Source organism: Alexandromys fortis, unplaced genomic scaffold (assembly GCF_014885135.2).
Source record: "Alexandromys fortis isolate MF-2015 unplaced genomic scaffold, M_Fortis_MF-2015_v1.1 scaffold_7, whole genome shotgun sequence".
NCBI classification, from domain to species: domain Eukaryota; kingdom Metazoa; phylum Chordata; class Mammalia; order Rodentia; family Cricetidae; genus Alexandromys; species Alexandromys fortis.
In genome coordinates, this window is record NW_026067920.1 from 14,154,153 (window position 1) to 14,171,345 (window position 17,193).

Below are 17,193 nucleotides of genomic sequence, written 5' to 3' on the forward strand. Positions count from 1 at the left end.
TGGAACTCAAATCTAAATATGAAATTCATTTATAATTCATATACACCTTATATATAGAAGCTGAAGGTAATTTCATGTAATTTTTAAATAATTTTGTTCATGAAGCCAAGCTCCATGGTGCAGGATTTTCCACTTGCAACATCATGTTGATGCTCAAACACTTTCAGATTTTGAAGAATTTCAGATTTCAGACATCCAAATTAAGAATGCACAACCTGTATACACCATGAGGAGTCTAAGATGTCTTTCAAACGACAAACACTTTCTAAACAGCCTCTACAGACATCCTTCAGAGACACCTGCCATAGCCACTCACACCACGAGCTCCGTCATCACTCTCTCCTGGGGTCCTGGGTTCTCTAACCACCGGCCACCCTTCCCACTACCCTCGCCTCCTCGACGCCTTCCTCCATATAAATAAGATATTAGGGGAATTCAGAGCTAATCATTTCCAGACTTTCTTTCTTTAGTATACATGCTTTCGGGGTTAATGTAATTAACAAAGAGTCCACTGGCCAGGGTTAACAACAGTGCTAATGAATGACCTGTGTTAAAGCAGCCATCCCAGAGACATGCACACAGCAGGCCACACTCACTTACCCACTGTGCTCTTCCTGTTCTCTTCTTTATCCTCCATGCGATTGGGAACCACAGGACTTGGTGGTGGTGGCTGCGGTGGAGGAGGAGCTGGTGCCCGCCTCTTCTTCTTCTGTAGATCAGCCTGTGAGCTGAGTGAGGTCTAGGAAACACAATGAAGGATGAGAAGGATTAGTTCGTCTGTATGAAGTCATACACGTGTGCAACACGCCCTTCAGGAGCAGGCTCTGTGTGACATGGCCAGGAAAGGAATGCTGTGTTACACTGACTGTCCAGATCTGCTTCTCTCGAGCAGGCCTAGAATACCTGGTGTGGTCCTGAGGTGGCAGAGAGATGCTTTTCAGTTCCCACGTTTGTACAAGCAGTGCCCGTTTTTTTTTTTTTTTTTTTAGGCATTTCTAGAGAATTATATGAGTGGGAAAAAATGACCCCTTGTCCTTCCTAAAGTATCAGAGATAACTTATCATTTGTAGGGAGAGACCAGTATGGCTCAAGGCTCAGGTCCCTTTCCGCCTCTTCATGTGGACATCCCAGGACGAGCATGAGCCACATTGTGCCCACTCTGCATCTAGCCCCACAGTGAAGCATTTATGTATAAGTTCCTTAGACCAAGATATGGGGGATCAGTCTCATATCCAGAACAGAAGAAATCCTGCTCTGGCTCAGAGATGCGACAATGAAATTCTAACGCTGTCTATCAGCAGCTCGGGCAGGTTTCACAGTTGAAAGTAGAATACATTTTTGTCTGTAACCCACTGACTACAGTTTTTTGCTCCTGAAGGGCTCTATTCTCTTTCCTTCCTTTTTGCAGTCAAAGTTATCATTAGTTCATTCTCACTTGATTGGAATTCATTTAAGAGGAAGGGCCTAGGTGCAGAGGATGACGTCACTCTTATGCCTTCAGTTGTTCATAGCCAAGTCCTGACCAAACATTACTAGACCTTTCCAGGGCTGGAGCCTGATCACACTGCCACCCTCTAGTGCTTTAGACACGCCCTGGGTGCTCTTTGATTTAGTAATTCAAGCATGCTCCATGAGTACTAGAATATAGTATTTATACAGCACCATGCTATAAAAACTAACCCCCTTTTATTGACTAGAAGTGTGTAAGTATGCAAAACATGTATAAATTTTATCAGTAATATACTTTTATTGCAAAAAGTTTAAAATGTATATAGAAACAAAAAGGAGAAAAAAATCATTTTGTTCAGATAAAGTGCTAACAGTTGACATATCTTTTTCTAATCTCTAGTTTTCTCTTTTTAAAGTGATTTATGATGCACAGTATACATGTAATACATCACAATAATCTCCTATGGTTTCAAAGTTCTGCATAAAAAGTGGGCCAAGCATAAACTCACAAAACTTCAAAGCCTAGTTGTCAGGGAGGTCTTGGTTACCACCTCCACTTCAACAGCACCCACAGCAAACACCTTCCCTTAGAGGAATCCACTAGTTCAGTGGTGCAGAGGAAGGCTCCTAGCTGCTTTGACTTGCATGTGGTAGAGTTCTGCCTTTCTGCTCCAGAAGATGAGGACTTAGTTCTTACACACATGGGAGGAGGTTGACTTTTCTTCTACATTATGCCCCTGAAATTGCAGCCTGAAACTTCGATCTTCATCTAGTATCTAGCGACTCAGAACTCCGTCCTTACCAGCAGGTTCAGTTTCTGTTACCTGAACTCAACTGTAGTCTGAAATTCTTTTTATTTTATTTTATTTATTTATTATGCATACAATATTCTGTCTGTGTGTATGTCTGCAGGCCAGAAGAGGGCACCAGACCTCATTACAGATAGTTGTGAGCCACCATGTGGTTGCCGGGAATTGAACTCAGGACCTTTGGAAGAGCAGGCAATGCTTTTAACCACTGAGCCATCTCTCAAGCAGAAAACAAGCAGTTCTTAAGGTTTCCTCTGGTCTCAGCTCTGATGACAAAGCCCACACTGTCCTATTGCCTCCTGCCTGGGACAACTGGCTTGCTACCTAACTCTCTTTTCCTAGTTGAGCTTCCTGAAAATCAACTTTTTTTTTTCTACTCTGTTGATCCCCTGTTTATGGAACAAATTCTACATGAAGAAGATTCTTGAGATTTTGAATCTAAAAGCATCTTTATCTTATTACACTGTACATGGATACAGAGGAGAATAACCAATTGCAAAGTACTAGAAACATTAAGGCTGACCACTCTCAGACTGCTTCTGTGCCCACTGGGTGCAAACATCACGGGGCTCAGTCTTCCCCCAGCTTTTGGCTTCCCTGCTGCCGACCTGGAGGGTCCCCTCCACTCTGTGTCCCAGTATTCTGTGCACTTTTCATCCTTTCCTGAGGCATTTCTATTCCCGAAACCTGCAGAGTTCTCCAGTTGCACCTTTCAGCTTTCCCTTAGGTTCATTTTCCCTGGTTTTCCTCTCTGAATTTCAGTGGGTTGAGTACGACAGATTGTGAAGCAATTTGCCTATTTTTCTCTAGTGTTCTTGCCTTCCTCTTGGTAATTTCCTCTACTTGATTGCCCAGCTCTTTTGAGTGTTAAAGTATGCTACGGCATATGTAATTTCCAAGATTTCTACTTATTTTAAAATCGGCATTGTGGTCTTCCTTCTTGGGTATAGTTTTTTTTTTTTTTTCATTTTTCTCCTTGACAGCAGTATGTCTATAGTATTTTTATTTTTGTTATTTTTAACTACATGTTGCATTTTCTTATAAGTCTCTCTCCCCTACCCCTTCCTCCCTCTCTCCCCTTCCCCACCTCTGTATGTCCCTGATAATTTCATTTTAACCTGTCTTCATATATCTGTGCTCCTTGGCTGACTATCTTGTTTTGGAGGGGAAAGTCTATTCACACACTTACAAGATCCCCTAGAGTATCTGGGCTAAAATCTGGTCAGTTGACAGGAAACAGCCCCACATAGCCACCTGTACAGGGTTCTCTCCTAAGTCAGCCCTTCCCACACAGAATGATTCTCAGGCATCCTTGCTAAAGGTTCACTCTCGGGGTACAAAGAGGAACAGGATGAGAAGGCCCCAAGCCTCTCTTGCAGCACATGGAGCTCTGACTTAGCCATGTCTGATGTCTGGAGCCACCTTTCAGAAGCTGGAAGTATGGTTGTCTGGGAGAAAGGGTCACATGGTGTTCCTGCTCAGATATGCAACAGTCAGTCACCCGCTCATTCTGTACTCTTGGGTGCAGTGGAGTCTGCCCCAGATTCTGTAGCCTAGTGCAGTTCTGGGCCAGCCTGATATCAGTCCTATCCCTAGGAGTCATTATTTAGCTGTTCTCACTAGGCTAGGCGTTTACCACAGGGCCTCCTGAAAACTGCTATTGTTTCAATTCCTATTATTGAAAACTATTTAAGAAATAATTGTTGCTAATTTTAATGGGGTTTTAAAGGGAGAGACATTGATTTGCTTTATAAACCATATCTCCCTTTATTTTCAAGTTTACTGAAGTGTAGTTGATATGTAAATATTACATACAAACTGATGGTTTGATACATGCATACATTATGAAACAATCATAAGCTATACTCTCACATGCTTACTGTTATCTATGTTCATATTCTCTCTCCCCCTCCCTCCATCCTCTTATCTTGTAAGTAAAAATTCCAGCATTTTCTCAAGTGCTTGTCACTCAGCTGGAGAGACGAGCCATATGGAACTGAGGCCCTTTGCCTTTAGTCGAATATTAAGAATGTTTGCCTTGATTATTACAAACTGCGTTTCTTAGAGCACTCTCGTTCCTTTGCCCAACATTTATCTCGTTCTTTCTTCTTCTGAATTTTCATTAAGTCCATTTATTTATGTTTGACTTCTCAAGATGTGGAGTTCAGAGTGAAGACAACAGAGTCCGGAATTACTTATTCCAATTTCAAAATCCTTTGCAGTGACGAGACGGAGGGGCTATGAAGCCCTGGGCCTTGTTCTATACAAGCGATGACTTAGCATCCATCTGCAGCCTGAAAAGCTCTAATGAGACTTCCTGTGATCAGCTAGGCGCTGCAGCACCCAGGCCACTCAAGGGAGAGCGGGCTCACGAACATGAATAAGAAAGTCAATTCACTTCAAGTACCTCATCCCTTCCCCCCAAGCCAGCAGGGCTCAGATCTCCCTTAGGGAGGAAAACAAAGGCATCAGAAGGCCTCCAGCTCTCCAGATTTTAAGAAGGCTTGCGTAGGCAGGGACTGGCTCTGTCCTCAGTTACAGGAGAGCTCTTAGGGAGCTGATGTCATTTAGATGTGGGCAGATGGCAGGAATTGAAGAATAAAAATCAAAGGCTGGCTGCTCCGGCGCTCAGAGGCTTGGTGGCAATCCACCAGTGGAGGCTGGTACAGGAGGCACCATCGGGAGGAAGCACCAACTTACGGGTTATCTATCAGGGGATGAGAACAGTGGGAAGGGCATGCAATGCTTCGGCTTTCTGTATAGGTTTGCACGATTGAAAGGTTTTGGTCATAGCTGACTGGGAGTAAGGGACAGAAGTAACATATTTCTGATATCTGTTACTTCTATGCTGATATTCTCTTTCCCCTCTTCCTCCACCCTCTTATATGTACAATTTCCAGCATTTTCTTAAGTGATTGATACTCAGCTGGACAGATGAGTCATATGGAACTAAGACCCCTTGCCTTTAGTCGAATATTAAGAATGTTTGTCTTGATTTTTACATACTGCATTTCTTAGAACACTCTCAAATGTCTTGAAGAAATGATGGAGACCTAGAGACCGTCCCCAAGGTCAGAGACCTGCAGTACCATAGACAAACACCAGAGGGAGGAAGACATCACAAGCTTCTTGAACAAAAAGGAATCCACAAACATTTTATCTGGTAATACAATCAGGTTGGGCCAGAGAAGATACAAACACAGACAAAGCTTGAAATGTTTCAAGGTCTGCAGATGGACTTACTACCCCGATGGACCTATAAAATGTTATGCTCTAAAGTCTGGGACAAAGAGCAGTTTTGGATTTTTTGTTTGTTTTGATTTGTTTTTTTTTTTTTCTTCACAAATGTACAATTTATAATAACAAATAAAAATAAAAACTATATTAAAAAGCCAGAAAACTGTTTCCTGAGAAAAACAACAAATTAAATCTCTAGAAAGCAGGCCCAAAGATACGGAGATTGATGACCTTGAAAAATTGGAAGTAATTATCTTAGTAGAGTTTGACAAATTTTAAGAGAACAGAGAGATAGATGAACATGCAACATACTGAAAATTGTATGTGCACAAGTTCAAGGATCAATTCAAAGACAAAAGCTGGGAAGGAGAGAGGGAGAGGGAGAGGGAGAGAGAGATCTGGAGAAACCAATGCTGAAAGGCCACTCTAAGGGTTACCTAATAAACCTAATCAAGCAGAAAAAAGGTTTTGCAAATTTAACACACCACTAGAAATGACCGATCAAGGGGCTTCCTAAGGAAGAAGGATGAGTGTTTTCTCTGAGACTGCATCACAGGGAGCAATGGATGCATTATAGAAGTCCCAGAAAGAGAAGAAAGGGACAAGGGTAGCACACACGTGGAGAAATAGTCAAAATCATCCTATCTAAAAATTCAGGGAGATCCAAGGACTCAAACTGAAATGAACCCAAAGCACACTAAGGACACCAGGAGTCAAGGAAAGCATTCAAAGTCAATGGCAAAAAGAATCAGTCCAAAGCAGCAAGAAGGGACTGTTAAATGCGACACACGAGCATGAAGTTAAAGCTTGTTTCTCAGAAGAAACTGTGGAGGCCAGAAGTGATGGGGTGGTATATTCGGAGTTGTGAGGGAAAACAGAATGACAACCAAGAACACTCTGGCAAAACTATCTGCTAAAAGCAGAGATCTTACCTACAATAACTGCCCACACTAATGTCACTAAGTTTTCTTTGTATATTTTCTTCTTATAATTTTAGAATTCAGGACTTACTTCTAGGCTTTTAAATCCATCTTGAGCTAATTTTTGTGCACGGGGTGAGAGAAAAGTCCAATTTCATTTTTCTATATATGAACGTTCAGTTTTCCTAACACAGTTTATTGAAGAAGCTCTTACTCATTGGTGGCTTTGCTGAAAGTCAGGTGACTGCAAACTGGTGAGTATATTTCCGACCTATCTCATTCGCCACTCATCTATTTTTATGTGATCTTCTGCTGGTGTGATTACAGTAGCTTAATAACACATCATACTGTATGTTGAAATCATGGAGTATTCTCTCCAGCTGTTTGTTTCATTGGTTTTTGTTCAAGGGGTTTGGTTTATTTGGGGGTCTTTTTGCAGTTTCATGTGAATCATAGGATTGTTTATTCAGCCCATATGAAAAACGACTTTGGAATTTTGACTGGATTGAACCTGTAGATTGCTTTGGGTGTTATGGATATATTAATAACACTAATACTTTTAATATTTAAACAATGAATATCTTTTTCATTTATTTGAGTCTTGCTCAGTTTTTATTACCAATGCTTTGTACTTTTGCGCTCATTGGTTAAATTTATAAGATTTTGAAAGCAAAAAATAATATAGTGGGATCAAACTAAATGGGCCTCTATATAGCAAGTCAAAAAAAATGCAGAATAACAGAATTTGGTTGGGAGGAATGTTTCAACACAGGGATAACATACAAACTGTATAAGGAACCTAAACAACAGTACAAAAATAACTCAACTGAACAATAGCCAAAGGGTCTAACCATACAGTCAATAGAAGCCAGACATGTAACTCACATCTTTAATCCTACTGTTCAGTAGGCTAAAGCAGGATTGGTACAAATCTGATGTGAAATAGGGAATACAGAGAGAATTCTAGAACAACCTGAGTTGCAGTGTGAAACCCTGCCTTAAAAAAATAAAACCAGTTTTTTTTTGTTTCATATAGCAACAAATATATGAAAACTGGTCAATAATGCAAATCATCACAGAAATGGCAACTAAAACCACAATACCTCACCACAACTATTACAGTGGTTATTATTTTGAAAGATAAGAGAAGCTGGAGAGGATATAGAAAAAAGCAGTATTGCTCACTACTAGAAGAAACTTGAGTTAGTAGTCATTCCCAAGAAAGAGCATGTAGGCTCATGAAATATGAACTACATGACCTAGGCAGTCCCATTCGAGGTACATTTGCTAAGGAAGGGGCATAAGTGAGCTGAAGGGCTATCTGCTCTCTCAGGTTACTCACAAGAGCCAATACACAGATAATCTACATGTCTGCCAGTGTACGAACATAGAAAGAAGCTGTAGAATACATAGGAGGAGAGAATACAGAGGAGAGAAAGGGAGGTTTTAATCAAAAGATGCCATTTTTCAGCTAAACTGGAACAAATTTTCTTGTTACCTGGTGGTAACCATGGTTCCTAACACTCTAATGTACATTACCAAATTACTTAGAAAATAGATGATTAATATTTTCCACCCCCAAAAGACAAATTGTTGAGGTAACAAGTAAATTGATTAGCTTAACTATTTCTACAATGTATCAAGGATTACACGGCACGAATAAACACACACAATTGTTATTTATTTAAAATAATCAAATCTTCAAACCGAGGAAGGAATAAAGACCTTGTCAGGAAACAAAAGCTGAGGGCATTCATCATCACCAGACCTCCACTAAAAGATTGTTGAAAGTGCTTTCTTTCTTCAGCTGAAAGAATACTAGCTGGATAGTGAGTTTTGTGAGTCTACTGGGGACGTTTGAGTGGTATTTTTGTGTTAAAAATCTGTGGTGTCTGGTCATCTGAGATTAAGAATCAGCCGTAATTAACAAGAGATTATCACAGCTAGAGTAAAAGCTTTGTTTTATGGGGACAACTGATTCTGGTCAGCTGAGGCTCAGAAATCAGGTGCAATTAAATGGAGGCCAGCATCACTGAGGTGAAATCTTCTGGGAGTATTTCCTCAGGGTCAGCACATAGAAGCTGTGGTATAGATGGGGACAAGGCTCATGCTGCCAGCTGAACCTGGTATAAGAATCACCAAGGTGTTGTTGGTTTTGAAGGCATGAAGGGGTCATGGAGAGCAACTGAGGGATGCCACAGTAAGTGGCCAGGAGAGACTGTGGGAGGAAGCACAGCTTCAATCTCAGCAGGTTCCCTAGAGCTCATGGAGAGAGGTTGATGTTTCACATCACATAGCAGAGTCAAGTCCCTGAAGAGACCCCAGGAGAAGCTACCAGTGAAGGTACAGCCCAGCTGCAGAGACCCCAGAATTTTGCAGATGGCAATACCATGGGACAACTGCCAAAGGACATCAGCAGCAATGGAGGGGAGCCCGCTGAGACATGTTTCTGCCTTGAGTTCCAGCCCTCATTTCCTTGATGATGTACCGTGATGTGGATGTGGAAATAAAATAAAGCTTTTGCTCCCAAGAATCCTTTAGTAATGGTGTTTTATCCCAGCAATAGAAACCCTACCCATAAGACAGTAAGCCACTAGAGAGGGAGGGACAGTAAGGGATTGTAGTTACCGTGAAAGTAGACAATGGGGATACTGGGGGTAGAAGGCCGCAGCAGAAAGGGACGAGGGGCTATGGCAGAAGTGGGGAGGGGAAAGTTAACACAAAGGAGGGCATATAGAAAACCATATGAAAATCTACAATTTTACAACGCAGTTAAAAAGTATACGTGGAAGGATAATGGAATACATGTAATGAAAAGAAAGAGGCAAAACTGGGAATAAAATAATCAAGTGGGGATGGGGGGGACAGGGTTTGGGGAAGAGGAGAAAACAGTGGGCAGATTAGCCAGAAATGAAGATATATGACGTCACACTTTGTAGTCACTAGTAAGCTAATTCCAAAATATATCTTAAAAGGGGATGGGTCTGAATGGAATTACCCTGCATAGGTGGATAATACCACTTCCAAAAGACTTAGATTAATGAAAAATTACACTGCAAGGCCTGAGGTACCTTCCTAGAAGTTACTGGTAAGCGAGGCCCCAGAGTTCTCCAAAACAACAAAGGCTATTGTCATTGCTCTTACTGTAAGTACTCTATTGATAAGGCTCTATTGCTGAAGACAATGAAAAAAGAAATAAATCTCCAACTGATTTCAAAACACACATGCTAGCCAGCTTTCACAGTGCCGGGGGAGTGGGAGACAACAATGGTCTTACTCAATACCGACCTATCAGGCACGATGTGCCCACTAGTACTATAGTGGCATTGAGTTATTGGTTAACTAATCACATGATTGGATTTGAGGCCTGTCCCAGAAAAGACAATGTCTGATACACATAATTCTGATAAGAAACACCCACAGCTGAGGCAGTAATAGGCCCTAGAGTTAAAACAGCTATTGTTATTTTGGTAAGTAGCCATGCTGTTAAATTGTCCTGTAAATATTCACGTTTATATTAATAGACCTGGGCTGCTCTCAACTTCTCAACTTCAGCCTCCATCAGAGAATATTTTGTTGTTGCTGTTGCAGCGTACAGTAGTCAAGGCTTAGTGGTATAGACAGTCCAAGTACGAAGAAGAGATGACTGAATTCTCTGTTTTGAATATGACATATTTCTCAACCTACCCCCTCATCACCCCCAAGGCACAGGGAACAAGAAAGAAGGGGCAGAAAGAATCTAAGAGCAGGATGATGGGAAGAAGTGCTTCGAAATGCAAACTTCTGGACTCAACAAGTCTACCACACTCAGAAACCTACACCAGCCACACAAGGCCTACACATAGTCACATGAGCAGCCCAACTAAAATCTGGGAACTGATAGTGGAAGTGCTGTGTGGCCCCATTCTTTACTCAGATGTTATTGGCAGTTGATAGCTGCCAGAGGGAAGAAAAGAATTCTTCTTCCTCTTTAATGTATGGCCACTGGTAGGTTTCCCATGCCCCAGTGGATGGCCCCACGCCCATGAACATATGGACAGCACTAATTGGACTTAGCAGGTTATCAACAAAACAAAACATGAGGTTGGGAGCAGGCCATGTTGGATGAGAGGAGTTGAAGGGCAGAAATGAGGGAATAAGTGATAATTCTTCATTGTATATATGTACAAAATTCTCAAGAATAGGAAATACTAATATGAAAACAATGCAGTAATTATGAAAAACGTATGTTAGCTCCTCAAATAATTAAAATAGAATTACTATATAATCCATGATCTTATTTTTGTGTATACATTAAGAACTACAAATAAGACTGAAGTAGAATTTGAAATAAATATGTGCATATCCATATTGGTTGTATCACTGTTCCAAATAGCCAAGAGTCATGCACAACCTAAATTTCTGATGATTATTGAATATATTATGCAAAGTATATTCAGCCTCAAGAAATAAGAAACTATAAAGCATGTTACAATATGGGTAAGCCTTTGGAAAATTCTGTTAAGTGAAACATGTCAGTCACAAAACGATAATGCATGATTCCATTCACATGGGATTCCTGTAACAGCCAAAACCCTAAGTCATGGAAAGTAGAATAGTAGTTGTCAGGGGTATAGGGAATAGGGAAAGAGAGAGATGAAGTAGTTAGAAAGTATAGCTATCTAACATGAAACAGTTTGAGAGATCTGTCCAGGGAGCAAATACCTCAATTTTTTACTAAGCTACAAAGATTTATCATTTTCTATTTTTATATGCATGCACCTGCTTGTCTATATATGCATGATGTTCATGAAGGTACCTGAGGAAGCCAGAAAAGGGTGCAGGATCTACTGGAACTGGAGTTACTTATAGGCAGCTACAGCTACCTGATGTAGGTGCTAGAAATTGATGGTGGGTCTTCACTAGTGCACACTTAAGGGTGATGGAGATTCTACTTTTGTGGTTTTGTTTTATCACATTAATACTATAAAGAATCTTTGTTAGGTTGTTAGCTCACACTGAGTTTGTAAAATGCCACCAGCATGTTTTCAAATGAATGAACGGCAAACCTTGCAATGTTTCTGCAGAGATCAACTATGGTACAGTATTCTAACTTCTAAGGCCTGCATGGCATTGCTGTTATGGTGAGTCAGCACCCTGGAGCAGCAACTTGCCTCGTACCCAATTAGTGGGATATTTGTAGGCAAGACTGTTTGGTCTTTGACAGCAATTCTGTTTTCCACCCACTGAAGTTGCTGCTAACACTGAAAGCCATAAAGCCTTTTGGCCATAAGCTTCTTCGTCTAGGCTTAACCTAACCCATTCATTAACTGTGGTTATTCAACACCGTGGGTTTTCATATCTACATTACTTTCTAACCCACACATCCTAATATTTATTCCTTCTCTTATGTTTTTGTCTTGAAATTTGGGTCCCTCTCTGTAGCTTGGGTTGCCTGGAACTTAGTATATATGAATACTCCTTATTATCCTCCTGCATCAACCTTCTGAGTACTTGGATGATAGAGATGATCAACTACATCCTGCTTCTCAAACACTTCTTCAAATACAGCGAGACTTTGGTACAAGTCATTATTTTATTAACCTCTTCAATTAATCAGCAAGAAGCTGCCGAGTCATTGTTTCTGTGACTGACTCCACAATAGATCCAATGATACGTACAATCTCCAACCTCAACATGTTCAAGGCCAGTGGAGGATGGATAATTCTGTAAGGTTTATACCATCTCCTGGGATGGAAATGCTACTGCCCTGAACTGTGATTTGGGGGTCTGTGTTTTCTTTTTTTTCCCCCTGTAGTCCACACTGGTTAACAGAGGTCTTTACGCTCCCAGTGATGTCTGTATAGTGGTATGTTCTAGAATTTTGCTGCCCGTCCACAGTAGGTTGGAATTAATTAGGAGAGGGAAGGGGGAAACAATTCAGGCTTACCCGATTTGGAAAAGCAATTTCACCTGCTGAAAGACAGCCACTGCTCCCTCCTCATTACGGATCAGGAGAAGCATTAGCATCCGGAGCCCCTGCCAAAGCTGCCTCACACCACCACTGAAATGCTTCCGCAGAGCCAATCCTTCCCACTCAGCCAGCACTTGTGGAACAGCAGGTGCCTTCCAGCCACAGGACCACTCATAGTAAGCTAATTAAGACAGCGTGCTCGCAAAGGGCTTGGCAGAGTCTGAGGCTCTCCAGTGAAGATAAGTCTTAATGGGCAAGAGCGCTTTCCCGAAGCTTTTGGAGATTTACCATGCTCAAACAAAGGTTTTCGGCAGAAAGGTTTATAGACTTCAAGAAAACACGAACAATGGCACCCACAAACATTTATTAGACATTTATTGGAGTTGTCAAGTGTTTCTCAGAGGACCACCCAAAGACCCTTTCTGAAGAGATAGTTACTCTAACTCCAAAATAATTCATTATTATTGTGTGTATAGGGGGTCTGTGACATGTGTAGAGGCGTGAGTGTGCCATGCAACACACGTGGAGAACAATGAACAACTACAGTGGAATTGTTTCTCTCTTTCCACCTTCACATGGGTTCTGGGGCGCAAATTCAGGTCATCAGGCTCGGGTCACAATGTTTTTAACCTGCTGAGCCATCTCATCAGCCCTTTTCTTTCATTTACAAAGAACAGAAACGGAGGCTATGGAAGATGAACTTGCCCTTGCTTATACAGCTAACAATGGGCAATGCTGGCATTCAGCCTTTAAAGGGCACAGACTTCTTTGGCTATTTCTTTATATTGTCTACCTGGCCAGGGGCGGGTGGCTCAGGGTCAAATACCTGAAGCTTGAATGAAAATATGTCTTCCAGTGATATTGCAAGCTACTATAACCCACTAGGGTTCTTTTTAAAACTGTTTTTAATTATGATTTTTAAATTTATGTGCACTCGTATTTTACCTGCATGTATGTCTATATGAAGATATCAGATCCACACAAACTTGAATTACAAAGAGTTTTCAGCTGCCACGTGGGTGCTGGGAATTGACCTGGGTCCTCTTAACTGCTCAGCCATCTCTAGCCATTCCCACTAGAGTTCTTAATGTCCCATATGCTAAACATCTGCTGATTGGACACCGTATAAACCAGTTTGTACTTGAAAGTGTTGCTTTAGAAACACTGAAAAAAACTTTAATACTCTCATTAGGGTACTCTTTTTGTTTATTCTTCTCTTATACATCTTGATGGCAATTTCCCCTCCCTTTACTCCTCTCCAACCCCCCTTCCACATCTCTCTTTCCCCCAGCTCCACCATTTCTCTTTTTTTTCCCTTCAGAAAAGAGCAGGCCTCAGAGGGATATCAACCAAACACAGCATAATGAGATGCAATAAGACTAGTAATAAACACCATATCAAGGCTGGGTGAAGCAACCCATTAGGAGGAAGAGAATACCAAGAGTAGGTGAGTCAGAGACACCTCCACTCCCACGGTTAGGAGTCCCACAGGAACAACAAGCTGAACAATCATAACATATATGCAGAGAATTGAGTGCAGAGCCATGCAGGCTCTGGGACTGCCACTTCAGTCTCTGTGAGCCTCATGAGCCCTGCTTAGTTAATTCTGTGGGCTGTTGTTCTCCTGGGGTCCCTGATCCCTCTACTCCTGTAGTCCTTCCTCTCCCCCTTCCCTGAGCTCTACCTTCATTAGGGCACTCTTTGAGGAACACAGACTACAAACACCAGTTCAGTTGTTCTGTGGAGCTTGCTTCTGTTCTCTTTCCTCTCTGGAACCAGAAACTGGAGCATCTTGTTAGAAAATGAATGTTTTGCATCTTCCCACCAAGCTCATGCTGAAAACCTCAGCCCTGACGTGATGGTATTAGGCTGGTATGCTGTGGGGACTGTAGGGATGTTAGGTCGTGCTGGTAGAACCTGTATGGACTGCATCAGAAACCGTATAAAGTTTCAGACCCCGGACTGTCTACCAGTTAAAGACACAGCAAAAATACAGATGTCAAACAATCAGGAAGGGTCCCTCATCAGATACCAGGTCCGAAGCCCCTGGCACTCAGCCTTTCTAGCTCATACCTTCCAGAATTACGAGAACTGGGTATCTGTGGTCTAAGTGCATTTGCTATGGCAGCCTAGAGAGCATTGGGCTGCTCAGTGATAGAAAGCACTGTTCCCTTGGGCCTCTTTGGTTACTTAGTTTCTTAGTCTCATCGTGTCAATTATATGTAGCACCAGACTCAAGTTCCAAAAGCATCTCGGGGGGGGGGGGCAGAAGTTAATTAAAAGATGATAAGTATGGCTTCTTGCTATGAGACACACAGCGTCATGCTTCTCACCTTGGCCCCTTGCAACTTTGCTAGGGTATGATATTTTATAGGAACTTCATACAAGATGAGTAAATGAGCAGATGGTGTCTTCTGTGAGCCTGGATAGCTTTCATCTCTACACAGGTATCGTGGTTTGAATGAGAATTACCCCCATAGGCTTGCAGATTTGAATGCTTAGTCGTGAGGGAGTGGCAGGCACTATGTGAAAGGATTAGGAGCAGTAGCCTTGTTGGAGGATGCCTGTCACTGGAGGTGGGCTTTGAGGTTGTCAAAAGCCCACGTTAGGCCCAGCAGCTGTTCCTTCATGTTGTCTGCAGGCCCAGATGTAGAACTCTCAGCTACTTCTCCAGTCCCATGCCTGTTTACATGTCACCATGCTTCCTAACACGATAATGGTCTAAACTTCTGAAACTGTAAGCTGGTCCCAATTAAATGCTTTCTCTTATAAGAGTTGCCTTGCTCATGGTGTCTCTTCACAGCAATAGGACACTGACTAAGACAGAAATTATATGTGCATTCTTAAGGAGGATGGAAACATCCCTTTGGGTCTCATATTTGACAAAGCTTTGTAGAACCATGGACCTACGGAACCACATACGTTGTGAAGTACAATGAGCATCATTATACATCCACTTATGTGTTTTCTCATCTTTTTAATCTATTCACCCATCTGGCCATTCATCCATGCACAAGTGTCCTTAGTGCCAAGAAAAACCCAAAGAAGAAGAGAAAAACAGTGAATTTCCTTCTAAAATAGTTTGAATCCACAGACTCAATGTAATGGGGGTTCCTAGGGGCAGATAGGAGAGGGAAATGAGATATGTCTGATAAGTCTAGTTTCATTTATGCAAGATGAAAAGGGCTGGAGATGCTACCATACTTGCACCTGTGGTCACTAATACTATACCATGTGCCTAAAGACTTAATATGGGGAGAAATATCTTTCAAAATAAAATTGAGTTGAAATGTGACCCAATTTGCCAAATTTTAGAAAGGTTGTATGAGTTTTAATCTTCAACAAGTGTTGCTGCCCATTCTTGTTTTTATCAGAATAAATGAAAAGCATTATACAGATAATGACTAATGGGATTAGCAATTTTAATAATTACCATTTGTTTGTGTGTGCATAGAAGAAAACTGTTCACATTCTTATAGGATGGCTATTAAATATAATGTCATCTAAATACTCTATATTCCTAAGACTATGTCCATAAATACAATGCACCAGAATAGTGAGGAAAGACGGATAGCAGATGAGAGCCTGGCCTGACGGTAATCAGACAGTCAGGCTTAGAGGTCTGTACCTGCTGGCCATCGACACTGAACATGCCACTTAACTAGGACAGAAAGAGTATCTGACCCTTCCAGTCCCTATGATGACCAAATGGGAGAACAGGAAACACAGAAAATAGGGACCTGTGGGGGAGCTGATGCAGAGTTCTTACTCTCAGTCTTGGCTCTTCCCTACCAAGAGCATGTAGCCTGTGAGAACCTGGACACCCAGAGGCACCTCAGCATCAAATCTGCGCTGCCTTAAGTCAGAGTTTCTAAGGGAACACAGAGTTCTCAGAGAACAATATTTGCCTTTCTATTTTGGTTACCTGAATTTAAGCACATTGATAATACTATTCTATAGAAAACATGGTTTATATAGCTGTTGTTTTCCGTGATGGTCTCCATGTGCTGCAAAGAGAAATTTCTTTGATGAGGGGTGTGAGTTACACTTATCTGTGGGTATAAAATTTAGAATTTAGATAAGGAGTTATACTGATATAGTTATAGAGCAAAATGGCAACAGTAGATTCTCTTTCAAACCCATAACGTCACTAGCCCTGGGAAGTTGGCTAGGTTTCTAATACTAGACAATATTTCTTTTCTGATGAGTAGGCCGTAAGTCCAATTAGATAGCCTTAGGTCACCATCAATATGTGTGTGTCACTTGTTACAGCTTTATGGATGTCCTAACATTTCAGCTTCTCTGTACTCCATAGGCATCACAACTGTGTAGGATTATTAGTTGCTTTTCTCCCTTGGCAGATTGCAGAATATTTTCTGGTACCATGAAAGCTAAAGGAGCTTATAAAGTTAGAGCAAATTCAAATCATCTCAGTTCTGTGTGATATCTTCAGCAGTAGGAGTTTACCTTCAACCTCTAAGAGATAAGCAAGAGCAACTACAATTGTCTATACTGTTTTAGGAGCCACTGAATTACCCTAACCAACCATTAGAAAGGAAGGCCAACACGAAACAAACTCAATGGTATTTTTTGAGTTTTAATTTTTTTTTTTTGGTTTCTCATTGCTTTGTTTGGACATTTTTTTTTTTTTACCTTATTTGTCTTTTTGTCTTTGCCTGAATGTTACAGTTTCTGATTTTGTGTTTTAATGTCGTTGTTGTTTGTTTGTGTGTGTGTGATACTATTTGTTTGCATCTATTTATTTAAATTCTGTTCTTATTTGCTGGTTTTCTAAAAGTAAGAAAAAGAAGGCATGGAGTTAAAT

General features: G+C 41.3%; 1 protein-coding gene across 7 annotated transcripts in view; it reads right to left on the bottom strand.

The window, feature by feature from the left end:
- Nucleotides 1–17,193, bottom strand: part of Cobl (cordon-bleu WH2 repeat protein) — a 227,738-nt gene that overhangs the window by 72,805 nt on the left and 137,740 nt on the right. For all 7 annotated transcript variants that reach the window (XM_050141257.1, XM_050141262.1, XM_050141259.1 and 4 more), the window contains one exon: nucleotides 601–739. In XM_050141257.1, the coding sequence (XP_049997214.1) occupies nucleotides 601–739 (139 nt within the window). The remainder of the gene's footprint in view (nucleotides 1–600; nucleotides 740–17,193) is intronic.